This window comes from Ornithorhynchus anatinus, chromosome 3, assembly GCF_004115215.2.
Source record: "Ornithorhynchus anatinus isolate Pmale09 chromosome 3, mOrnAna1.pri.v4, whole genome shotgun sequence".
NCBI classification, from domain to species: Eukaryota; Metazoa; Chordata; class Mammalia; order Monotremata; family Ornithorhynchidae; genus Ornithorhynchus; species Ornithorhynchus anatinus.
In genome coordinates this window covers 682,897-706,972 of record NC_041730.1, presented here as the reverse complement: position 1 = coordinate 706,972, position 24,076 = coordinate 682,897, and the positions used below count along the sequence as shown (strand labels likewise).

General features: G+C 57.8%; 2 protein-coding genes across 2 annotated transcripts; both read left to right on the top strand.

Annotated features, from left to right (window-relative positions):
• Nucleotides 1-1,083: 1,083 nt before the first annotated feature.
• ANKRD13D (ankyrin repeat domain 13D) lies at nt 1,084-11,213 on the top strand. Its single transcript, XM_029059335.2, has 14 exons — nt 1,084-1,524; nt 2,583-2,718; nt 2,837-2,961; nt 3,118-3,163; nt 3,290-3,433; nt 4,495-4,678; nt 5,950-6,016; nt 6,420-6,501; nt 6,568-6,629; nt 6,796-6,926; nt 7,319-7,476; nt 7,879-8,231; nt 9,385-9,488; nt 10,910-11,213. The coding sequence occupies exons 1-14, from the start codon at nt 1,435-1,437 to the stop codon at nt 11,106-11,108; spliced, it is 1,881 nt and encodes a 626-aa protein (XP_028915168.1). The 5' UTR covers nt 1,084-1,434; the 3' UTR covers nt 11,109-11,213.
• Nucleotides 11,214-12,616: 1,403 nt separating this feature from the next.
• Nucleotides 12,617-23,743, top strand: SSH3 (slingshot protein phosphatase 3). Its single transcript, XM_029061800.2, has 14 exons — nt 12,617-12,827; nt 13,284-13,321; nt 14,104-14,290; nt 15,699-15,817; nt 15,915-15,986; nt 16,400-16,465; nt 16,694-16,882; nt 17,460-17,553; nt 17,973-18,101; nt 19,527-19,573; nt 20,139-20,285; nt 20,895-21,095; nt 21,188-21,437; nt 22,759-23,743. Exons 1-14 carry the CDS (start codon nt 12,732-12,734, stop codon nt 23,020-23,022), a joined length of 1,899 nt encoding a protein of 632 aa, XP_028917633.1. The 5' UTR covers nt 12,617-12,731; the 3' UTR covers nt 23,023-23,743.
• Nucleotides 23,744-24,076: the final 333 nt, after the last annotated feature.

Here is a 24,076-nt window from a genome sequence, read left to right as displayed (position 1 = left end):
CCCAACCCAAGCAAATCGGGTTGGACACAGTGCCTGTCCCTCAGGGGCTGTACATATCTACAATTCTATTTATATTGATGCCTGCTTATTTGTTTGGATGAGTATATATATATATCTATAATTCTATTTATTTATATTACTGTTATTGATGCCTGTTTACTTGTTTTGATGTCTGTCTCGCCCGTTCTAGATTGGGAGCCCGCTGTGGGCAGGGAATGTCTCTGTGGCTGAATTGTACTTTCCAAGTGCTTAGTACAGTGCTCTGCATACAAGTATACACTATATACATATATATATATATATATATATATATATATATATACATACAATTGAATGAATGAATGCTATGCACACAGTAAATGCTCAATAAATATGATTGAATGAACGAACGAACGAATGAATGAATGAATGAGGCGTTCAGTCTCAATCCCCCTTTGACAGATGAGGTAACTGAGTCCCAGCGAATAATAATAATGATAATGGTATTTGTTCAGCGCTTACTATGTGCCGGGCACTGTACTAAGCACTGGGGTAGATAGATACAAGGTAATCAGGTGGTCCCACGTGGGGCTCACAGTCTCCATCCCCATTTGCCAGATGAGGTAAGGGAGGCCCAGAGAAGTGAAATAATAATAATAATGATGATAATAATAATGGCATTTGTTAAGCGCTTACTAGGTGCCAGGCACCGTGCAAATCGCTGGGGTGGATACAAACAAATGGGGTTGGACCCAATCCCGGTCCCACGAGGGGCTCACCGTCTCAATCCCCATTTTCCAGATGAGGTCACTGAGGCTCAGAGAAGGGAAGTGAGTCGCCCAAGGCCACCCAGCAGACGAGTGGTGGATGTGGGATTAGACCCCCTGACCCCCTGACCCCCCCAGCCTCGAGCTCTGGACACTGGGCCCCGCAGGAGGGCGAAACGCACCTGCGGCCCCTGGGCGGGACCCAAGGCGGGACCCGAGGCTCCGCGGGCCCGGCGCGGTCACCATGGAGACCGCCCGCTACGGCCCCGCCCCCCGCATCCCGCCCCCCGCATCCCGCATCCCGCATCCCGCATCCCGCCCCCCCGCCCGCACCGGGACGGACGACACCGCCTGCGGGGCTGCGGCTCTGCGCGCAGGAGGACCGGCCCACCCCCAGGGCCGGACCAGAGCCAGGACCCGCCCAGGACCAGGCCTGGACCAGAACCACTCCAGAACCAGGACCGGCCCAGAACCAGGGCTGGACCAGAACCACTCCAGAACCAGGACAGGACCAGGACCGGTCCCGGCTTCGGACCAGGACCAGGACCGGCCCAGAACCAGGACCGGCCCAGGACCAGAACCGGCCCGGAGCCAGGACCGGCCCAGAGTCAGGACTGGCCCAGGACCAGGACCGGCCCAGGACCAGAACCGGGCCCGGCCGGCGATGCGGCGCTGAGCGGAGCCGACCATGTCCAGTCCGGACCCCAGCTTCCCGCTGCACCGCCTGGTCTGGGCCAATCGGCACCGCGAGCTGGAGGCGGCTCTGCGCCTCGGACAGGTGAGGTGGGGGGGCCGGGACCACCCCCATCCCACCTCCCGGGCCCCCCCCACACTGTGCCGGGGCCGCCCCTGCACCCCGGACCCGGCCTCCATCTCCCACACCTTCGGCCCGGGCCCCCCGCCTCTTCCTCCCAAGCTGGGCTCCATCGCTCCTTCATCATCCTTTACTCTTTTAGTTATTTATATTGTTTCCTGTTTACTTGTATTGATGTCTGTCCCCTCTCTCCCCCTCAAGACTATGAGCTCGTTGTGGGCAGGGATCGCCTCTCTTGATTACTGTATTGTACTTTCCAAGCGTTTAGTACAGTGCTCTGCACACAGTAAGTGCTCAGGAAATACAATTGAATGAGCTCCTCCTACCTTGGCGGCCACGCCTCACCCCCCAGCCACTCAGGGTCCCTAAAGCCTTCTCTCCCGGCCCCTTGACCCTTCCCCACCACCAGCAGGACGCCCCCCCTCCTCTCCCACTGCTTGTGCACCTCCCCACGCTGTAAGGCATAGTGGATCGAGCATGGGCTTGGGAGTCAGAGGGTCATGGGTTCTAATCCCAGCTCCGCTAGTTGTCTGCTGTGTGACCTTGAGTAAGTCACTTCACTCTCTGGACCTCAGTTACCTCATCTGTAAAATGGGGATTGAGGCTGTGACTGTGTCCAACCTGATTTGCTTGTATCCACCCTAGCGCTTAGTACAGCGCCTGGCACATAGTAAGTGCTTAACAATAATAATAATGATGGTATTTGTTAAGCATTTACTATGTGTCAAGCACCATTCTAAGGGCAGGGGTAGATACAAGGTAATCAGGTTGTCCCAAGTGAGGCTCACAGTCTCAATCCCTATTTTACAGATGAGGTAACCGAGGCACAGAGAAGCAGAATGACTTACCCAGAGTCACACAGCTGACGAATGGCAGGACAGGCATTAGAACCCATGACCTCTGACTCTCAAGCCCGAGCTCTTTCCTCTAAGCCACGCTGTTTCTCAAATACCGGAATTATTATTATCATTATTATTATTATCCCTCCCTGGGGCTCTTCCCGTCCGGTTTATCCCCTGCAGCATGACATCGAGCTGGTGGACCCTCGCGGGAGGACCCCGCTGGAGTTGGCCGTGTCTCTGGGGAACCTGGAGTCCACCCGGGTCCTGCTGCAGCACAACGCCGACGTGAGGAAGGAGAATCGGCACGGCTGGGCTGGTACGACTCCCCGGGGGGCTGGAGGCCCTGGGAAGCCGAGGAGGGGGCGCTCGGTATGGGGAGGAGGTTGGGGGGTGCTGTCTGGATGCGCCCCGGTTAGGGTCACCCCATCTCCCAGTCCTGCAGGAGGCCATCAGCACCGGGGACCCGGAGATGGTACAGGTGGTGTTGCAATATCGAGACTATCAGCGTGCCACCCAACGGCTGGAGAGTGTGCCCCAGCTCCTCAACCGACTGCGCCAGGTACGGCGGGCAGGGATTGGGGGGGAGTACAGACATCTCTTCCGGGGCTTGGCGGGGAGAGGGACCATCCGGGGGAGAATGGGGATCTCCCTCCCCTCCCTGGGGGTCCTCTCTGGGGGCTCTGTCCCTGGTGCGTAACCCTTGTCCGTGTCCCAGGCCCCCGACTTCTACGTGGAGATGAAGTGGGAATTCACCAGCTGGGGTGAGTGGGTGCCGGAGTGATTGGCTGATTGATTGACCGATCGATCGAGCGGACTGGGGCCACTCGGGCCGGGCCCTCCCCTGCCCCCTCACCTGTGCCTGCTCCTCCTCCTCCTCGGGCCTTCAGTGCCCCTGGTGTCCAAGATGTGCCCGAGTGACGTGTACCGCGTATGGAAGCGGGGAGAGAGTCTGCGGGTGGACACTACGCTCCTGGGCTTCGAGCACATGTCCTGGCAGCGAGGTCGGCGCAGCTACATCTTCAGGGGCCAAGGTGCGGTGTTGTGCGGTGTGGTGCGGGGCGCCGGGAGGGGAGAAAGAGGGAAAGGACGACGGGGCGGGAGGAGGGGGAAAGAGGGAAAGGTGGAGAGGAGGTGGAAGGGGGTAAAGGGAAGTGGGGGGAGGAGGAGAAAGAGGGAAAGTGGGGAGGAGAGGAGAGGGAAGCAGCATGGCCTAATGGATGGAGCACGGGCCTGGGAATCAGAAGGAGCTGGGTTCTAAGTCTGTCTCCACCACTTGCATGCTCTGTGACCTTGGACAAGTCACTTAACTTCTCTGTGCCTCAATTCCCTCATTGGTAAAATGGGGAGTAAAAGTGTGAGTCCCATGTGGGACAGGGACTGTGTCCAACCCAAATTGCTTGTGTCTACCCCAGTATTTAGTATCCACCCCAGCGCTTACAGTGCTCGATTCATAGTAAGCACTTAAGAAATACAATTATTATTATTATTACTTCCCTGTGCCTCGGTTACCTCATCTGTAAAATGAGAATTAAGACTGTGAGCCCCAGTGGGGACACAGACTGTGTCCACCCTGATAAGCTTGTATCTACCTCAGCGTTTAGTACAGTGCCTGGCACATAGTAACCTCTTAATAAATACCATTTGTTTTTTAAAGAGGGGGGGAAGCTGGGAGAAGGGAGGGGAATCCCCTCTGCTAGCAGCCAGAATCTTCTGGGGGCCCTAACCCTGTCCCGCCTGACTCCTCCACCCCCCCGCCCAAGTCAGGACCCTTGTGTCCAAATGCCTTCCCTTGAACCCGTGACCCACCAGCCTCCCTGCCTAGACACGCCCTCTAGACTGTAAACTCATGGTGGCCAGGGAACGTATCTACCAACGCTGTTGCCTTGTCCTCTCCCAAGCGCTCAGTACATGCTCTGCACACAGAAAGCTCTCAGAAGATACAATCGATTGATTGATCGAGGGGAACCTTCTGGGGGAAGCAGAGGCCTCCGACCCCAGCAAGGGTCTCTGGGCAGGGGGCGGGGGAGAGGCCTCAACCCCCAGCTGGAGACCATGTCCAGGCGGGCGGGCAGCGGTCGCTCGGGTCCTGCAGGGGCGGGCGCGCTCCTGCTGGAGGTGGACCACGACGGGCAGGTGGTGCACACGGAGACGCTGGCGCTGGCCGAGCCCACGCGGCTGCTGGCCTCCATGCAGCCCAGCGAGGAACACGTGGCCAGTCGGCTCACCTCCCCCATCGTCTCCACGCACCTGGATACCCGCCACGTGGCCTTCGAGAGGTGGGCATGTGTGCGCGGGAAAGGGACGCCGAACACCCCGCCCTGCCCTGCTGCCGGCACACGGCCAAAACCCAACTTCCCACCCAAACCCTATCCTCCCCCTGATTCTCCCAACACTATGAAGGCACCACCTCCCTCCCTGTCTCACAAGCCCATAACCTGGGTGTTATCCTCGACTCATCTCTCTCTCATTCATTCGATTGGATTTATTAAGCGCTTACTGGGTGCAGAGCACTGTACTAAGCGCTTGGGAAAGTACGGTACAAGAATAAAGAGTGAGAGTCCCTGCCCACAACGAGCTCCCAGGCTAACCCCCATTTTCAATCTGTTCCCAGATCCTGTCAGTTCAACCTTCACTGCATTGCTAGATCTACCCTTTTCTCCCCATCTCAACTGCTACTTCAGCTTATCCAAACATTTTTCCCATCCTTATCCTTTCACCAGGCCACGCTTCTTCGATCCCGCTTTGGCTCCTTGCATTCATTCATTCATTCAATCGTATTTATTGAGCGCTTACTGTGTGCAGAGCACTGTTCTAAGCACTTGGCAAGTACAACTGGGCAACAGGCAGAGACAATCCCTGCCCAGCGACGGGCTCACAGTCTAGAAAGGGGGGAGACAGACAACAAAACAAAACAAGTAGACAGGCATCAATAGCATCAGCCTCCTCACTGACCACTCTGCCTCTTGTCTCTCCCAACTCTGGTCTGCTGCCCTGATCATTTTCTTAAAAAAAACCCAAAGTTTCCCCATTCTTCAAGAACTTCTAATGGTTGCCCAGCCACCTCTGCATCATACCTCACTGTTTTTCCTATTACAACCCAGACTGTGTACTTGATTCTCCTAACATCAACCTACTCGCTGTCCCTCGATCTCATCTGTCTCGCCACTGACCCTTCACCCACCTCCTGTCTTTGGCCTGGAAATCTCTCCCCGCTTCCTACCCCACGGCACCATCTTGAAAGCCTTATTATCACATCTCCTCCAAAAGGCCTTCCCTAATTAAACTCTCATTTTCCCTATTCCCTCTGCCTTCTGCATCACCCTCTTACTTATATTTGTATCCTTTAAGCACTTGATGTTCACCCCACCCTCAGCCCCACAGCACTCATGTGAATATTTGCAACTTATTTTACTCTGTCTTCCCTTCTAGACTAAACTCCTTGAGCAGGGAACTTGTCTACCAACTCTATTGTATTGTGCTCTCCCAAGGGCTTAGTCCAGGGCTCGGCACATATAAAATGCTCAATAAACTTGACTGATTATTGCAGGAACAAGTGTGGAATCTGGGGCTGGCGGGCCGAGAAGATGGAAGTGGTCAGCGGCTACGAAACCAAGGCAAGAATGTCCGCAGGGATGAGGCAGTGAGGGCAGGGCCGGAACAAACTCTCCCCTCCCTTGTCCTCCCTCCAACCAGGGACCCGGATAGGCCCTCCCCAGGAGTTCACGGGGCCAGGCAGGCTTGGAAGTGTGCATGTGGGGGTGGATCTCTTTTGCCTTCCTGCCTCCTTCCCTTCCATTTGTCTGCTGTGTGACCTTGGGCAAATCACTTCACTTCTCTGGGGCTCAGTTCTCTCATCTGTAAAATGGGGATTGAGACTGTTAGCTCTATCGGGGACAGGGACTGTGTCCAACCCCATTTACTTGTATCCACCCCAGGGCTTAGTACAGTGCCTGGCGCGTAGTAATCACTTAACAGATACTACAATTATTATTATTTTTACCTTCCCCCGCCCCTCAGGTGTACAGTGCCAGCAACATGGAGCTGGTGACCCGCACCCGCACCGAACACCTCTCGGAACAGGATAAGTCCCGGAGTAAAGGTAAACTGAGGCGGGGCACGACGGGGGGTGTAGCAGGAATGTTTCAAGGAATCTCTGTACCCCCAGGAGGCAAGACCCCATTCCAGTCATTCCTGGGGATGGCCCAGCAACACAGCTCCCACAGCGGGGTGAGTTGGGGGCTGAGGGGCTTCCCGCTGCCTCTTCTCTCCATCCCCGATCCCTGGGCCCCTCCGCACACCCAGGAAGAAGGGACAGTCCAGGGCTCGCCGTGGGGAGGGGTGGATGGAAAGCGAGGGGGCTCAAGGTGCAAGCTGACGGTGAGTCACCCCTCAGGCCCCGCCGCCACAGCGCGCCAGCCCCACCAATCCCACAGCCATCTCTCCGGACGAGTACTTCGACCCAAACTTCAGCCTGGAGGCTCGGACCATTGGCCGCCCCGTCGAGCTGAGCAGTCGGGTGCAGAAGTGAGGGCCGGCATGGTCGGGGGGAGGAGGTGGGAGGGATCCAGGAGTCCGGCAAGCTCCGGCAGGCACTGTGGTTGGGGGGGCGGGGGTCCGGCAGGCTCGGGGGGAAGGGAAAGGAGGGTCCGGCGGATACGGTGGTGGGGTTGGGGGTCTGGCAGGCTTGAGGAAGAGGGGAAAGGAAGGGCTGGCTGACACAGGCTGGGTGGGGCGGGCAAAGGAGGGTCTGACGGACACGGTGGTGGCGACGGGGGTCCGGCGGACACAGTGGGGAGGGAAAAGGAGGGTCCGATGGCCACAGGGGTGAGGGCGAGGTCCGCCGGGCTCTCCCGGGGCCTGCGGGGCCTGGGGGGCCTCCGGGGTGACAGCAGGCGGGCGGGCGGGGGCGACCGTAGGTTCAAGGCGACGCTGTGGCTGAGCGAGGAGCATCCTCTGTCGTTGGCCGACCAGCTGGCCCCCATCATCGACCTCATGGCCCTCAGCAACGCTCACTTCGCCAAGCTCCGCGACTTCATCACCCTGCGCCTGCCGCCAGGCTTCCCCGTCAAGATCGGTGGGCACTTCACTTCTCTGTGCCTCAGTAACTTCACGCAGCGTGACAGTGGAAAAGAGCACTGGCTTGGGAGTCAGAGGACATGGGTTCTAATCCCGGCTCCGCCACTTGTCTTCTGGGTGACCTTGGGGCAAGTCACTTAACTTTTCTGTGCCTCAGTTACCTCATCTGTACAATGGGGATTAAAACTGTGAGCCCCACGTGGGCCAACCTGATTACATTGTATCTACCCCAGTACATAAAACAGTGCTCAGCACATAGTAAGCGCTCAACAAATACCATTATTATTATATTGTTATTAAAAGCATGGGGGCAGGAGGGGGCAGGTTCCACTTCCTCCTCCCCACTTCCTCCAATTCTCAGCCCGCCCCCGTCAGAGACCCCTCCCCATCTCCTTCACAGAGATCCCCCTCTTCCACGTGCTCAATGCCCGCATCACCTTCAGCAACCTGTGTGGCTGCGACGAGCCCCTGCGCTCCGTCGGGGGTCCGGTCCCCCGGACCTCGGACCGGGGGGCCCGGCCCGGCCCTGGCCCCGGCCCCCGACCCCGACCCGGGCCCCGACCCCGGCCTGGCCCCGGCCCAGGGAACCCGCCGGGCTGCGAGCTGGACCCGGCCGTGTTCGAGGTGCCCTTGGGCTACACGGTGCTGGGCCCGGGCCAAAGCGAGCCGCCGCGACCCCAGGACGACGATGACCACCTGCTGCAGATCGCCATCCGACAGAGCCTGCTGGAGGCCGGCAGCGAGGCAGATCAGGTCCGGGCAGGGAGGGGGACCGAGCCGGAGGGGTCGGGGTCAGGTGGAGCCGACGCCGAGCAAGTTCATTCCTTCATTCAATCGTATTTATTGAGCGCTTACTGTGTGCAGAGCACTGTTCCAACCACTTGGAATGTACAATTTGGCAACAGATAAATCCTGCCCAACAATGGGCTCACAGTCTAAACGGGGGAGATAGATGGCAAAACAAAACAAGTAGTCAGGCATCAATACCATCAAGATAAAAAGAATCATAGATATGTACGCACCATTAATAAAATAGAGTAATAAATAATATATACAAATATGCACAACTGCTGTGGAGTGGGGAAGGGGGAAGAGCAGAGGGAGGGAGTAGGGGGAATGGGGAGGGGAGGAGGGACGGAGGGAAAGTAGGGCTCAGTCTGGGAAGGAGGACGGTGAGCTCTCAGTAGGGCTTGAAGAGGGGAAGAGAGTTAATTTGGCAGATGTGAGGAGGAGAGCTTTCCAGGTCAGTGGTAGGATGTGGCCAGGGGTCGATGGAGGGCAGGGCGAGAACGAGGTCCAGTGAGGAGGTTTAGCGCAGCAAAGGAGCGGAGTGTGTGGGCTGGGCTGGAGAAGGAGAGAAGGGAGGTGATGGTAGGAGGAGGTAAAGGCGATGGACAGCTCTGAAACCAAGAGTGAGGAGTTTTTGTTTCATGTGAAGGTTGACAGGCAACCACTGGAGGTTTTTGAGGAGGGGAGTGACAAGCCCAGAGCGTTTCTGTAGAAAGATGATCCGAGTAGCAGAGTGAAGTATACACTAGAGCAGCGAGAGATAGGAGGATGGGAGATCAGAGAGGAGGCTGATGCAGTAATCCAGTCGGGATATGAGGAGAGAGTGTATCAACAAGGTAGTGGTTTGGATGGAGAGGAAAGGGCGGATCTTGCCCATGGTGTGGAGGGGAGACCGGCAGATGTTGGTGATGGATTGGATGTGTGGGGTGAATGAGAGAGCGGAGTCAAGATGACACCAAGGTTGCGGGCCTGTGAGACGGGAAAGATGGTAGGGCCGGCCATAGTGAGGAAGAAGTCAGGGAGAGGACAGGGTTTGGGAGCGGGGCCATGCTGGAGGGGGTGGGGCCGAGCGGGAGGGGACTCGGTGCGGCCTTCTCAGAGGGTCTGGCCCTCCTAGGTGACCATCTGGGAAGCCCTGACCAACTCCAGGCCTAGCCCGGGCCCACGGCCCCCACTGTCCCCTCACCCCCCAGCCTATGAGGAGCACCTGCAGCTAGAGCGGTGAGCTAGCCCCGCCTCTCGCCTCCCCCCTCCTTTCCCCCTTTTCCCTTCCTTTTCCCCTCCACCTCTCCCCCCCTTTCCCCCTCCACCTCTCCCCTCCTTTCCCTCTCTCTCCTCCTTCCCCCTTCCCTTCTCCTCCTTCCCCTCCCTCCTTCCCCCTCCCTTCTTCCCCTTCTCCCTCCCTTCTTCCCCTTCTCCCTCCCTTCTCCTCCTCCCTCCTCCCCTTTCCCCCTCCCTCTCCCGCTCCCCCCCTCCTTTCCCCCTTCCCCCACTTCTCCCTCTCCTTTTCCCTCCTCCTCTTCCCCTCCCCCCTTCCCTCCCCTCCCCCTTTTCACCCTCCACCCTTTTCCTCCTTCCTCCTCCTCCCTCCCTTTCCCCTCCCCATTTCCTCCTCCACTCCTTCCCCCCCATCTTCTTTCCTCCCCTCCTTCTCCTTTTCCTCCCCTCCTTCCCTCCCCCCTTCCCCTTTTCCTTTCTCTCTCCCCCATCCTCCCCCCTTCTCCCCAACCTCCTCCTCGCCCCCTCCCCTTCCTGAGTGCAGGTTGTGCTGAACGGGGCACTTGGGAAGATACAAAGTAAAAGAGCCAACTGCTGCTCCCGAGGAGCTTAAAGTCTTTGGTGGGGAGACGGGGCACCTAGGACGGAACACCTACCGTGTCAGCTGGGGGCAAGGCATGATGCGTGATTATATCTCGTGGCCACAGCAGTTAGCAAACAATGATTAAAGAAGTCAGTGAATCCCCAAAGCCCTGTTGTGGGCTGATGGGTTGACCAGACCCGGAAGTTGGGGATTAATAATAATTGTATTTGATAAGCGCTTACTATGTGCCAGGGATGGTAGAAAGAAAACTGAAGGGCCTAATGTGGAGCTCGAACCCAAGACCTGCAAGTAAGAGTCTTTTGCTCTATTGACTGAGCTAGCTGGGCCCAGCTAACTGGCATTAGTGGGTGTCACTCCTGAATAATAATGATGGTATTTGTTAAGCATTTACTATGTGCCAAGCACTGTTCTAAGCTCTGGGCTAGCTACAGGGTAATCAGGTTGTCCCATGTGGGGCTCACAGTCTTAATGCTCCCTTTATAGATGAGGTAACTGAGGCACAAGTTAAGTACCTTGCCCAAGGTCACACAGCATACAAGTGTTGGAAAAGGGATTAGAAACCACGACCTCTGACTCCCAAGGCTGGGCTCTTTCCACTAAGCCACGCTGCTTCTATGAGGAAGCGAGGGCCGAGCAGAGACCCCCTCCGCCTCCCAAGGCTGCAGGCCACCTTAGTTTGTCGGGGGCGGGGGATCGGAGGGAGGAGACAGTGGAAGGGCAGCTGAGAGGAGACTGGTGTGCCCACCCCCTCCCCATGAATCCCCTCTGGCCTCACGGCCATCTCCCCCCCCCCCCCACTCTGACTGTGTCCCCCCCACAGGGCCCTTCAGGAAAGCCTGCAGGCCGACCCCGAACGCCGAGAAATGGTGTCCTGGGTCGGGGTCACCCCCGGCTTCCACGAGCAGATGAGCCTGGCCCTGGAATTGTCTGCGCTGGAGCAGGAGGAGCGGGAGCAGCGCGGGCGGCAGGAGCAAGAGGAGTTGGAGCGGATCCTCCGCCTCTCCCTCACCGACCACTGAGCCGCCCGCCCCAAGCCGAAACACCGGACCAAGCTGGGTCGGGATGCCCAGAACTGTCGGGGTGGAGGAGCGGGTGGAAATAAAGAGGGAAACCCTACCTCCTTCCGTGCCCCTCGCACAGTGTGGTTTCTAAGCAGCGGGGCAAAGAGGCACCTCGTTCATCTGGGTGTGATGTTCTGCCTGGCTGGGAGGAGGGAGGCAGGAGGGACGAGATCCTGTCTGAGGGCCCTTCTGTCTGGCTGGCTGCTGTGGGCCCCTCTGTCCAGCTGTAAGGTGGGCCTGTCTGTCCTGCTCTGAAAAGGCCCTTTGTATGGCTGTGAGGTGGGCCCCTCTGTCCAGCTGTGTGTGTGCCCTTCTATCTGGCCATCCAGCTGTTAGGTGGGCCCGTCTATCTGTCCATCTGGCTGTGAGGTGGTCCCCTCTGGCTGTGTGAGGGTCCCTCTACCTGTCCGTGAGGCTGTGAGGTGGGCCTCTCTGTCGGGCTAGCTGTGTGTGGGCCCTTCTATCTGTCCATCTGGCTGTGAGGTGGGTCTGTCTGACTGCGTGTGGGCCCTTCTCTCTGTCTGTCTGGCTGTGAGGTGGGCCCCTCTGTCTGTGCAGCTGTGTGTGGGTTCTTCTATCTGTCCGGCTGTGAGCTGGGCCTGTCTGTCTGCCCATCCAGCTGTGAGGTGGGCTACTCTGTCCATCCATCTGTGAGGTGGGCTTGTCTGTCTGGCTGTGTTTGGGCCCTTCTATCTGTCCGTCCATCGGCAAGGTGGGCCTGTCTGTCCAACTGCGGATGGGCCCCTCTATCCGTCAGTCCTGCTGCAAGGTGGGCCTGTCTTTCTTTCTGTCCAGCTATGGGCAGGCCCTTCTATCTATCCGTCCGGATGGGGGTGGGCCCATCTGCCCGGCTGAGTGAGCGCCCCTCGGTCAACCTAGCTGAGGGTGGGCTCCTCTGTCTTGTCTGTCCAGTGGGGGTGGATCCATCTGTCTGTCCTGCTGTGGCTGGGTCCGTCCACCCCGTTGAGTGTGGGTCCTTTGTCTGGCTAAGAGTGGCTCTGTCTGTCTGGTATGGGCTCCTCTAACTGTCCAGCTGTGGGTGGGATTGTCTGTCTGTCTGCCTGGCTGAAAGGTGGGCCTTTCTGTCTGTCCGATTGTAGGTGGGCCTGTCCGCCGGGCTGCTGGGTAGGAATGTCTGTCTGTCCGGCCCTGAGTGGGCCCCTCTGTCCGGTTGCGGTTCCTTCCGTCTGTCCTTCTAGATATCTGTGGGTCTCCCGGGGCTGGCCCACCCTCTCCCCCAGCAAGAGCACCCGTTCTCGGAAAGCAGGCCGGGAGAACATCCTCGGCTGGACCCCGGCCCCTCCCGCCATCCCAGCCTGCGGGGAGGGAGTGGAGTGAGGACTCGATCCCACCGCCCTTCTGGCTCCCAGACCGAATGGCCCCTCCCCCGGCCCCGTCCCCGCCCCCTCCCCGCCCCCGCGGCCTGGAGGCTGGACTGCAGGGGCAAGGGGCAGGGGCGGGGAGTGGAGGGGGAGCCTTGCCCTTTAAGGGCCGCCCCCGGAGAGGCGCCTGGCACCCTTCGCGCTTCCTGGTTGTGGCTGCCCAAGACTGCACGACTGAGCTGAGAAGGACCGGTGCCCTATGGCCCTGGTCACCGTGCAGCGCTCCCCCTCCTCCAGCAGCCCCTGCCCCCTCCCCTGCCCCAGCCCCAGCCCCAGCCCCGAGCTCGGAGCTGCGGTGAGTCTGGCAGTGTCCACCCTGCCCAGTCCGGGACACTTGGTCCCTGGCACCGGGCACCGGGCGGGACTGGGCCATCTGGGCACGGAGACTGGGGAGGCCCTGGGCAGGAGGCTCAGAGCGGGGATGAGAGTTTGGGGCCGAGGGCCGCCTCCTAGGCGACCCCCAACCCCAGGCACCCTCCTCCAGCGCCCCCTCACCCTCGGGGGGCAGAGGGTGGGCATCCATGGCCCTCTGTCGCCCGTCCCTTCGACCGCCGTTGGGGGAGAGGGAAGAAGGAGGGAGAAAAGTGGGAAGGGGAGAAGGGGGGAGATTTGGGAGGTAGAGCCGGGTGGGTTTTAGAGACCCTCAATTGAGGGTGGAGGGGGTTGGGGGCGTTTCCCCCAATAAATTCCCAGGGAGGCCCCGTACGGACCGTCGTCGAATAGCCCGCCTCTCACTCTGCCCCCCTGGCAGGACGATTTAAGAAGCCGGAGAGACCAGCTGCAGAGACGGTGAGCGCCCCAGCACCTCCATCCCCTTCTCCTCCGGTACCCCCCACCTTCCCTCCCTCCCTCCCTCTCCCCTGGCCAGGTCCGAGGTCCCGGGCCAGCAGCCGCCAGGCCCCAGACCGGACCGACGGACTCCTGAGCCCCTCTCTCTAGCCCCGGTTTGCCAATCGCCCCCTCCCCAGTGCCCCTCGACTCTGCTCTGCCTTCCACCATCACCCCCCCGTCTCGGTAGCCCCTCAACCTATAAGTGATCAAATGCCTCCCCAAGTAGATTGCAAATTCCTTGAGCAGGAGGAGTAATACTGTGCGTGAAGAGTCTCCCCCTCCAGACTGTGAGCCCGTGGTGGGCAGGGATTGTCTCTCTTTATTGCTCTATTGTGCTTTCCAAGCGCTTAGTACAGTGCTCTGTGCACAGTAAGCGCTCAATAAATACGATCGAATGAAGAGTTTACTGTTCGCAGAGCACTGTACTAGACTCTGGACTGTGAGCTCGTTGTGGGCAGGGAATGTGTCTGTTTATTGCTGTCTTGTGCTCTCCCAACCTCTTAGTACAGTGATCCGCACACAGTGAGCGCTCAATAAATATGAATGCATGAATGATTACTAAGTATACAAGTGGGAATTAGACACAGACTCCGTGCCAGGAGCGGCTCCCAGGCTCTGAGGGCACGGAACAGGTCTGTCAACTTCCACTGTACTCTCCCAAGCGCTCAGTAGAGTGTTCTGCATAGCGTAAGCGTTCAATAAGTATCTGTGCTTGCTTGCTTGCTCCAACCCTGTTTCAGGCAGAGCTTTGCAGTGCTGCGCGGGGCTGCGCTGGGCCTACAGGATGCCGGGATTCTTGGGGCCCAGGAAGAGGACGAGCCCCGGGCGGGGACCCAGGAGCCTGGCCAGCCGGAGCGGGACGAGGAGCAGAAGCGACACCTGTGCCTCATGGTGGAGCTGCTCAGGCCTCAGGATGACATCCGCCTGGTGCGGGGCTGGACGTGGGGAGGGACCCGGTGGGACAAGGGGAAGAGGAGGACGGGGTTCTCTGGTGCATTTTTTTACGGTATTTGTTAAGCGCGTACTCATTAAGCAACGTGGGAGGCAGAGGATGTGGGTGCTGACCCCAGCTCCACCACTTGTCTGATGTGTGACCTTGGGGAAGCCACTTGACTTCTCTGTGCCTCATTCCCTCAACTGTAAAATGGGGTTGAAGACTGTGAGCTCCACGTGGGACAAACTGATTACATTGTATCTACTTCATCGCTTAGAATAGTGCTTGGCACATAGTAAGCGCTTAACAAATACCGTCATTATTAGTATTATTACATCTACTGGGTGACCTTGGGCAAGTCGCTTCACTTCTCCGTGCCTCAGTTCCCTCATCTGTAAAATGGGGGTCAAGACTGTGAGCCCCACATGGCACAGGGACTGCGTCCAACCCATTCTGCTTGTATGTACCCCACCGCTTAGTACACTGCTTGGCACGTAATAAGCATTTAACAAATACCATAATTATTATTATTACTAGTATATGCCAGACACTGTACTAAGAGCTGGGTAGATACAAGCTAATCAGGTTGGATGCTGTGATAAAGCAGGCACTGTCTTAATCCCCATTTTACAGATGAGGTAAATGAGGCACAGAGAAGTGAAATGATTTGTCCAATGTCACACAACAGACAAGTGGAGGAGTCGGGATTAGAACCCAGGTCCTTCTGACTCCCGGGCCCGGGCTCTATCCACTAGCCCACGCTGCTCCTCTTGAATTAATTAGCTAAAAACCATCCGGTTGGCGCCCGGGAGGACGGAGAGGGGGTCTCCGGAGTCCAAGCAGCATGGTGTAGTGGGTAGAGAAGCAGCGTGGCTCAGTGGAAAGAGCACGGGTTTAGGAATCAGAGGTCATGGGTTCTAATCCCAGCTCCGCCACCTGTCAGCTGTGTGACTTTGGCAAGTCATTTGACTTCTCGGTGCCTCAGTGACCTCATCTGTAAAACGGGGATTAAGACTGTGAGTCCCAAGTGGGACAACCTGATTACCCTGTATCTACCCCAGCGCTTAGAACAGTGCTTGGCACATAGTAAGCGCTTAAATACCAACATTATTATTATTATTAGAGCACAGACCTGGGAGTCAGCAGGTCATGGGTTCTAATCCCAGTTCTGCCACTTGTCTGCTGTGGGACCTTGGCCAAGTCCCTTCACTTCTCTGTGCCTCAGTTACCTCATCTGTAAAATGGGGATTGACACTGTGAGCCCACATGGGATAGGGACTGTGCCCAACCTGACTAGACTGTATCCACCCCAGCGTTTAATAGAGCGCTTAACAAATACCACAATCATCACAAGCAGGAGTGTCCTGACGGGGCACGGCCCCTTCCCCACATCATCCCCAGGCGGTGCAGCTGGAGTCGGCCCGGCCTCCCCGCCTCCGCTACCTGCTCGTGGTATCGCCGTCCCAACTGGAGGCCCGGGATGAGACCGTCCTGCTGGGAGTGGATTTTCCCAAGGGCAGGTGCGAGAGCAGGAGATGGGGCACCTCAGGGGCGAGGTGGTGGCGGGAGGGTCTCGAGGGAGGGAGGCAGGGTTCCTCAGTTTCCCCATCTCCCCAGCGCCTCCAGCTGCAGCCTGGGTCTGGCCCTGCCCCTGTGGAGTGACTCACAAGTTTACCTCGATGGAGACGGGTGAGTGATTCATTCATTCTTATTTACCGAGTGCTTACTGTGTGCGGAGCACTGCCCTAAGCGCTTGGGAGAGTACACTGCAACAATAAACAGACACATCTCCTGCCCATGTGGCAGTGAAGAGGGCGCAGGTGGGAGCAGGAGGGATGGGGCCGGTCGAAGCTGCAGCCCGCCGACCCATGGGACTGCACCCTTGCTGTGTGACCTCGGGCAGGTCACTTCACTTCCCTGTGCTTCCGTAATCTCATCTGTAAAATTGGGATTGAAATTGTGAGCCCCATGTGGGACGGGGACTGTGTCCAACCCAATTTGCTTGTATCCACCCCAGCGCTTAGTACGGTGCCTGGCACATGGTAAGCACTTAACAAATGCCATTATCATTATTATGACCCTCTCCCCGACCTTCCCTCCAGAGGTTTTAGCGTGACTTCGGGGGGCCAGAGTCGTATCTTCAAGCCCATTTCCATCCAAACCATGTGGTGAGCACAGCAGAGCCCAGAGCGGCCCCCCCCACATCCCCTCTGAGCCCACCCCCTGCCCCTGCCCCACCCCCTGCCCCTCCCTACCCCCTCCCTGAGATGACTCCACCCCATCCTTGCCGCCACCTCCACCCCTGACTGACTCCTCCCTGGCCCCCACCCCCCAACCCCACAATCATCCGAATGTGCCCTATCCTGCCCACCCACCCCCGTTTGCCCCCTCCCCAGGGCCACCCTGCAGGTTCTGCACCAGGTCTGCGAGGCGGCCTTGGCCGGCGGGCTGGTGCCCGGGAGCGGAGGTGCCCTGGCCTGGACCAAGTATTACCAGGCCAGGGTGACTTCCAACCAAAGCTGCCTCAATGAGTGGATGGCCATGGCCGACCTAGAGTCTCTACGGGCCGACCCGGACCCCGGCCGGTCAGTGTCCGGAGCTGTGAGCCCGGGGAGGGCATAGGCTCCCCGGGGCCAGGGTCAAGGGGTTTTGGGGGAGGGGCTGGGACTGGTGGGGCTAACGGGGCCCGGGTCGGTGGAGGTTGGAGGAGGCTGAAGGGGGCCCGGGGTAGGTGAAGGCTGACAGGGCCCAGTGGAGGCTGACAGGGCTGGAGTCGGTGGAAGCTGACGGAGGTTGCAGGGCTGGGGTCAGTGGAGGCTGACGGGGGCTGACGGTCTGGGGTCTGTGGAGGCTGATGGGGCTGATGGGGCCATGGTTGGTGGAGGCTGAGGGGGCCCAGGGTTGGTGGGACCAGGGTTGGTGAAAGCTGACGAGGCTGGGGTCGGTGGAGGCTGCCAGGGGCTGACTGGACCTGAGTCGGAGTGGGGTGACAGGGGCTGTTGGGACCGGAGTTGGTGGAGGCTGACAGGGCTAGGGCTGGTGCAGACTGACAGAGCCTGGGTTGGTGGAGGCTGATGGAGTCTGAAAGTGCAGGGGTCGGTGGAGGCTGACAGGGCCGGGGTCAGTGGAGGCTGTCGGGGGCTGACGGGGCCGGGCCCACAGTGTCTCGGAGCTGGAGCTGATGGAGAGGCGGATCCGGGAGGAGCTGCAACACGTACTGGACACCAGTGACCTGGACAGCATAACTGCTAAGGAGGTGGGGCAGGGACCCCAAGGGAACCCCCCCACCTCAGTTTGGGGACACTCACTATGAGCAGGGAATGTGTCTGAGTATTGTTATATTGTACTCTTCCAAGTGCTTAATACCGTGCTCTGCAAAGAGTAAGCACTTAGTCAATACAATTGAATGAATGAATGAAGGAATGGGAAATCCCAATCCTGGACCAGCCCGATCCGAGATCCTGTTTCTTCCATATCTCACTGCCCCGCCCTTCTGCCCTTGTTGGGGCCAAGGTCAATCAATCCATCAATCAGTCACGGTATTTATTGGGTGCTTACTGTGTGCAGAGCACTGTACTGAGCGCTTGGCACGGTACCACTTCCAGTTGCCGGAAACCAGGGCCCGCCCCCTGAGTTCCCCCTGCCGGCCCCCGGCCCCGGCTCTAACCCCCGCAGATCCGCCAGGCTTTAGAACAGCGCCTGGGCTGTCCGCTACAGGACCACCGTGACTTCATCGACAACGAGGCCCTTCTGCTCCTGGCCCAGCGTGACCGGGCCTCCCGCATCTTTCCGCACGTCTACCTGGTGAGTCCAGCGCGGGAGCAGGGGCGGAAGTCTGGGGGGTGGGAGTGGGGGTAGAGAGCAGGGCCGGCCGGGTCATCTGGGGATGGACCGGTGACCCCTCTCAACCAGTCAGTCACTAAGTCATATTGATTGAGCGCTTAGTGTGCAGAATACTGTACTGAGCGCTGGGGAGAGCATTCAGTCATTCAGTCGTATTTATTAAGCGCTTACTGTATGCAGAGCACTGTGCTAAGTGCCTGGGAAAGTACAATACAACAATAAACAGGGACAGTCCCTGCCCACAACAAGCTCACATCTGGGCGGGGAGACAGACATCAGTACAAACAAAATGACAGAGATAGACATAAGTGCTGTGGGCTGGGCTGGGGGCAAGCCGGGGCAACACAGAAGGGAGGAGGAGATGGGGAAAAGTGGGGCTGAGTCTGGGAAGACCTCTTGGAGGAGATGTACCTTTATTTAGGCTTTGAAGGAGGGGAGAATAATTGATGGATATGAGGAGGGAGCGGATTCCAGACCAGAGGCGGGACCGGGGGCTGGGGGTTGGCAGCGAGACAGGAGAGGTCAAGGCGTAGTGAGAAGGTTAGCACTGAGAGTACAATGCAACAGACACATTTTTTCATTTCAATTATTTTCATTTCAATCGTATTTTTTGAGCACTTACTGTGTGCAGAACACTGTACTAAGTGCTTGGGAGAGTATAACAGTATACAGTAACATTCCCTGCCCATAAAGAGTTTACAGCCTAGAGGGGGAGACAGACATTAATATAAATGAATAAATTACAGAAATGTACATAAATGCTCCGTGGCTGGGAGGGGAGATCAATAAATGGAGCAAGTCTGGGTGACACAGAAGGGAGTGGGAGAAGAGGAAAGGAGGGCATAGTCAGGGAAGGCCTCTTGGAGGAGTGGGACTTCAATAAGGCTTTGAAGAGAGGGAGAGTCTTTGTTGGTTATGAGGAAGAATGGCGTTTCAGGCCAGAGGCAGGATGCGGCAGAGAGTTCGGGGGCGAGATAGATGGGATCGAGGGACAGCGAATAGGGTTGGCTTTAGAGGAGTGAGGTGTGTGGGCTGGGTTGTGTAGGAGAGGAGTGAGGTGAGGTGAGGTGGGAACGGGCAAGGGGATGGATAGCTTTTAAGTGGGCTCAGTGGAAAGAGCCCGGGCTTGGGAGTCAGAGGTCATGGGTTCGAATCCCAGCTCTGCCACTTGTCAGCTGGGTGACTTTGGGCAAGTTACTTAACTTCTCTGTGCCTCAGTTACCTCATCTGTAAAATGGGGATTAACTGTGAGCCTCACGTGGGACAACCTGATTATCCTGTATCTACCCCAGTGCTTAGAACAGTGCTCTGCACTTAGTAAGCGCTTAACAAATAACAACATTATTGTTATTATTAAAGCCACTCAGCCCCTGTCTCCCTGCCTAGGGCTCCGAGTGGAACGCTGCCAACCTGGAGGAGCTGCAGCGCAACGGGTATGTTTGCTTAGGACCCCGCCTCCATTTCCCACCCTCCACTCTTTTTTTGTTTTTTCATGGTATTTGTTGAGCCCTTTCTATGTGCCAGACACTGTACTGAGCTCTCTGGTAGATACAAGTTAATCAGATTGGACAGAATCCCTGTCCCACATGGAGCTCACGGTCTTAATCCCCATTTTACAGATGAGGGAACCGAAACCCAGAGAAGTCAAGTAACTTGCCCAAGGTCAGTCAGTCAATCCTATTTTTTGAGCGCTTACTGTGTGCAGAGCTCTGTACTAAGCGCTTGGTTGAGTGCAATATAACAATATAGCAGACATACTCCCTGCCCACAATGAGCTCACAGTCTAGCGGTTACACAGCAGACGAGTGGCGAAGCCGAGATCAGAACCCAGGTCCTTCTGACTCCCAGGGCTATGCTGCTTCTCACTTCCTCTCCTCCTTGCCTCCGGCCCTCCCGCCCTACCCCGCCTCTCCCTCCCCCCGCCCCCGCCCTCCTTCTCCCCCCTGCCCCCTCCACGCCCTCGGCATCTCCCAGCCCGGCCCATGGCCTCTTTCTCAGGGTCAGCCACATCCTGAATATGTCACGGGAGATTGACAACTTCTTCCCCGAGCTCTTCACCTACCACAACGTGCGCTTGTGGGATGAGGAGTCCTCACAGCTGCTGCCCCACTGGCCTGAAACCCACCGCTTCATCGAGACCGCCCGGTCAGCCCCCACCCCCCCCGGGTCAATCATTCCCACGGGTGGGCTCACCACCCCCGTCCGCCACACCCAGTGCAACCTCATAGTAATAATAATATTCATTCATTAATCACTGAATCCTATTTATTGAGCGCTTACTGTGTGTAGAGCACTGTACTAAGCGCCGGGGAGAGTATAATATAACAGGCACATTCCCTGCCCACAACAAGTTTACGGTCTAGAGGGGGAGACAGACATTGATATAAAAAATTAATTACATATATGAACCTAAGTGCTGTGGGGCCGGGAGGAGGTAATTATGGTACTTGTTAAGCACTTCCTATGTGCTAAACACTGGACTAAGCACCGGGGTAGATACAATTTAATCAGGTTGGACACAGTCCCGTCCCCCATGGGGCTCACACTCTTCATCTCCATTTGACACACGAGTTCACCGAGGCCCAGTGAAGTGACTTGCCCAAGGTCCCACAGCAGATCTATCCACTAAACCACGCTGCGGCCTGGTTCGGAGGGGTCCAACGTGGGGGGTGCGGGCGGAAGGTCGGGGGTCCGGAAAGCGGACCCTCCCCCTGAAAAGCCGCCCTTCCCTCCACCGCCACACCCCTCCGGCAGGGCCCAGGGCTCCCACGTGCTCGTGCACTGTAAGATGGGGGTGAGCCGTTCGGCGGCGACGGTCGTGGCCTACGCCATGAAGCAGTACGGCTGGGAGCTGGACGTGGCCCTGCGCCACGTGAAGGACCTGCGACCCGTCACCCACCCCATCCCCAGCTTCCTGCGCCAGCTCCACACCTACCAGGGCATCCTCACTGCCAGGTGCCAGGGCCTGGGGGTAGCCGGGAGGAGGTGGGGTGGGCGCCCTCCCTTCCACAGCTTCCCCCCTGACTCCCGGCCTCTGACCCCCTCAGCCGACAGAGCCAGGTGTGGGAGCAGAAGGCGGGAGGGTCCTCCCTGGAGGAGCTGGCGGCCCAGGTCCCCTCGCAGCTGCCCCCGCCGACCCCATCTGACCCCGGGGATTCCGGGGCGCCGGCGGGGGCCGCAGAGGAGTCGGGGCCGGCCGGCCGGAGGCGACGCATCGATCTGAGGAGGATGATGAGATCCATCAGCTGCCTGGAGTCCCCGGAGCTCAAGCCAATGACTCCCGGAGATCTCCCCGAGGTCAGAGGCCGGGAAGGGGCTAGGGGGTGGGGAGGGGGACGGCACTGGGAGCTGGGTGCCGGGCTTGGGCTAGGCTTTAGTACGTGGGTCCAACTGCCCTCCCTCTTCATTCAATCAATCATATTTATTGAGTGCTTACTGTGTGCAGAGCACTGTACTATGTGCTTGGGAGAGGACAATACAGTAGAATTGGTAGGCACAGTCCCTGCCTGGAGTGGGAGGCAGACACTAAAATCAATTACAGATTGGGGAAATAAAGATATAATAATAATAATGTTGGTATTTGTTAAGCGCTTCCTAAGTGCAGAGCACTGTTCTAAGCACTGGGGTAGATACAGGGTCATCAGGTTGTCCCACGTGAGGCTCACAGTTAATCCCCATTTTACAGATGAGGTCACTGAGGCACAGAGAGTGAAGCGACTTGCCCACAGTCACACAGCTGACAAGTGGCAGAGCCGGGAGTCGAACCCATGACCTCTGATTCCGAAGCCCAGGCTCTTTCCACTGAGCCATGCTGCTTCCCATGGACTCATGGATAGAGCGCAGGCTTGGGAGGCAGGTGACATCGGTTCTAATCTTGGCTCCGCCACATGTCTGCTGTGTGACCTTGGGCAAGTCACTTAACTTCTCTGGGCCTCAGTTACCTCATCTGTAAAATGGGGATGAAGACTGTGAGTCTCACATGGGGCAACCTGATTACCCTGTATCTACCCCAGCGCTTAGAACAGACCTCTGCACATAGTAAGCGCTTAACAAATACCAACATTGTATTATTACAGTAAGCATTCAATAAATACAATTGAATGAATGAGTGAATTTGGGACAGGGACTGTGTCCAACCTACTTAACTTGTATCAACCCAGCGCTTAGAACACATTGTAGGTGCTTAACAGATACCACTTTTTTTAAAAAAGGGGGTATGGAGTTGCTTAAGGGTACAGCTCCAAATGTATAGATGACAAAAGGTGGACAGGTAGGAGAAATGAAGGCTTAGTCAGGGAAGACCTCCTCGAGATTTGCTTGTATCCACCTCAGCACTTACCACGTAAAGCGCTTAACAAATACCACGATTATTATTCTAATCATTATTATTAGGAGCCACGTGTGGAGGTCAAGAAGCAGTGTGGCCTAAAAGAAAGAGCCTGAGTCTGGGAGTTCTAATCCCCCTCTCCAGGCGAGGACTGGAGAAGCGATTTGGGAATCATCCACTTAGAGACGGGAGTTGAAGCCGAGGGAGCGAGTGAGTTCTAGCGGGTGGGTGTAGATGGAGGACAAGCGGGGACCCCTAACTGAGCCTTGAGTTGCTTTTGTTCCACTCCAGGTTTTCTCAGCTGAGGAGGGGGCCCCCCAGCCCTCCCAGGAGGAGATAGGAAGGATGGGGCCTTCAGCCTTCCGCCCAGCCCTGGAATCCCACCAGTCGGTGATGGCTCTGCAGAGTGCCGCCCTCGTGGCCAGCCGGAGCCGGGTCTTCGAGGGGCAGCAACCTCTCCCCTCCATTCCCAGAGCACGGAGAATGGTGAGACAGGCCAGCGTGGACGAGAACAGCGGAGACGACCAGGGGAGAGATCATGGAGACACCAGCTGATCCCCTGCACCGACTTCCTATTCCTTGAAACCCTACGCCAAGACCTGTTCCCCGCCCCTCTGGATACTCCAGCTTCAGACGTCCCCAGAGACATGGCTCTCCCGGCCCTGGCCCTGCCTCCTTCCTTCCTTCCTTCCTTCCTTCCAGACCCATGTGGCCGTTGACCAGCACTACCCAGGAGGCTCCCCACCTACTCCTTTCCCCCGGCTGAGTCTTTCCCTCCCTGCCAGGCTGTGGGATGGGGCCAGGCACTCCCGGACACCAGGAACCCAGAACCGACCCCGGCCGCACAGAGACCGTCACAGGAGGGGGCTTCCGTGGCTGACTGACTGGCCAGTTGTCTGGCTGACCAGCTGGCTGGCTGGCTAGCCAGTTGGATGGTAGTTGTCTGGCTGACCAGTTAGCTGGCTGGGTGGCTGACTGACCAGCTGGTTGGTTGGCTAACCAGTTGGCTGGTTGCCTGGCTGGCTGGTTGGCTGGCTGATGTGTTGGTTGGAAGGTTGGCTGACCTGTTGGTTGGAAGGCTGACTGGTTGGTTGGCTGGCTGGTTGGTTGGCTGGCCAGTTTGTTGGTCGGCTGGCTGGCCAGTGGGCTGGTTGGCTGGTTGGTTTGTTGGCTGACTAGGTGCCTGGCTGGTTGCCTGGATGGCTTCTCTGCTCCACTCCAGGACATTTCCACCAATAAAACTGCCCCCACCAAGCGTGGGGCAAGTCTCTGTGGACGGGCTCTAGACCTCATGGCTCCGACCCCGAATCCCCCAGCGCCAGGCTCGAGGACTGGATAATGACCACCGGGTCCCACTCTTCCCAGCCCTACTTGGGCTTCCGGAGTGCTCATCAACCCCTGCCCCAGGTGCACCCCATTCTCCCTACCAGGATGCTGGGTGGGAGGGGAGGGAGAACCCCCACAGCCCTGAGAAATATCATCACCCCAGACCTTCCACCAGCAATGCCTGGGGCACTGCCCTACCATGCTGTGCCCACTCCCTCACTCCCCAGCACCCCACATCGGCATCGGAGCGGGATAAGAAGGGGGGGTCTCACCCCAGTGGGCT

What these genes read in the sequence shown, in the direction of transcription:
- ANKRD13D (XM_029059335.2), top strand. Translation starts at nt 1,435, where the DNA reads ATGTCCAGTCCGGACCCCAGCTTCCCGCTGCACCGCCTGGTCTGGGCC. An exon ending in CTGAGCAGTCGGGTGCAGAA is followed by an intron (nt 6,927 to 7,318) that starts GTGAGGGCCGGC and finishes GGGCGACCGTAG; the next exon opens with GTTCAAGGCGACGCTGTGGC. An exon ending in GAGCACCTGCAGCTAGAGCG is followed by an intron (nt 9,489 to 10,909) that starts GTGAGCTAGCCC and finishes TCCCCCCCACAG; the next exon opens with GGCCCTTCAGGAAAGCCTGC.
- SSH3 (XM_029061800.2), top strand. Translation starts at nt 12,732, where the DNA reads ATGGCCCTGGTCACCGTGCAGCGCTCCCCCTCCTCCAGCAGCCCCTGC. An exon ending in GAGGAGCTGCAGCGCAACGG is followed by an intron (nt 19,574 to 20,138) that starts GTATGTTTGCTT and finishes CCTCTTTCTCAG; the next exon opens with GGTCAGCCACATCCTGAATA. An exon ending in CAGGGCATCCTCACTGCCAG is followed by an intron (nt 21,096 to 21,187) that starts GTGCCAGGGCCT and finishes TGACCCCCTCAG; the next exon opens with CCGACAGAGCCAGGTGTGGG.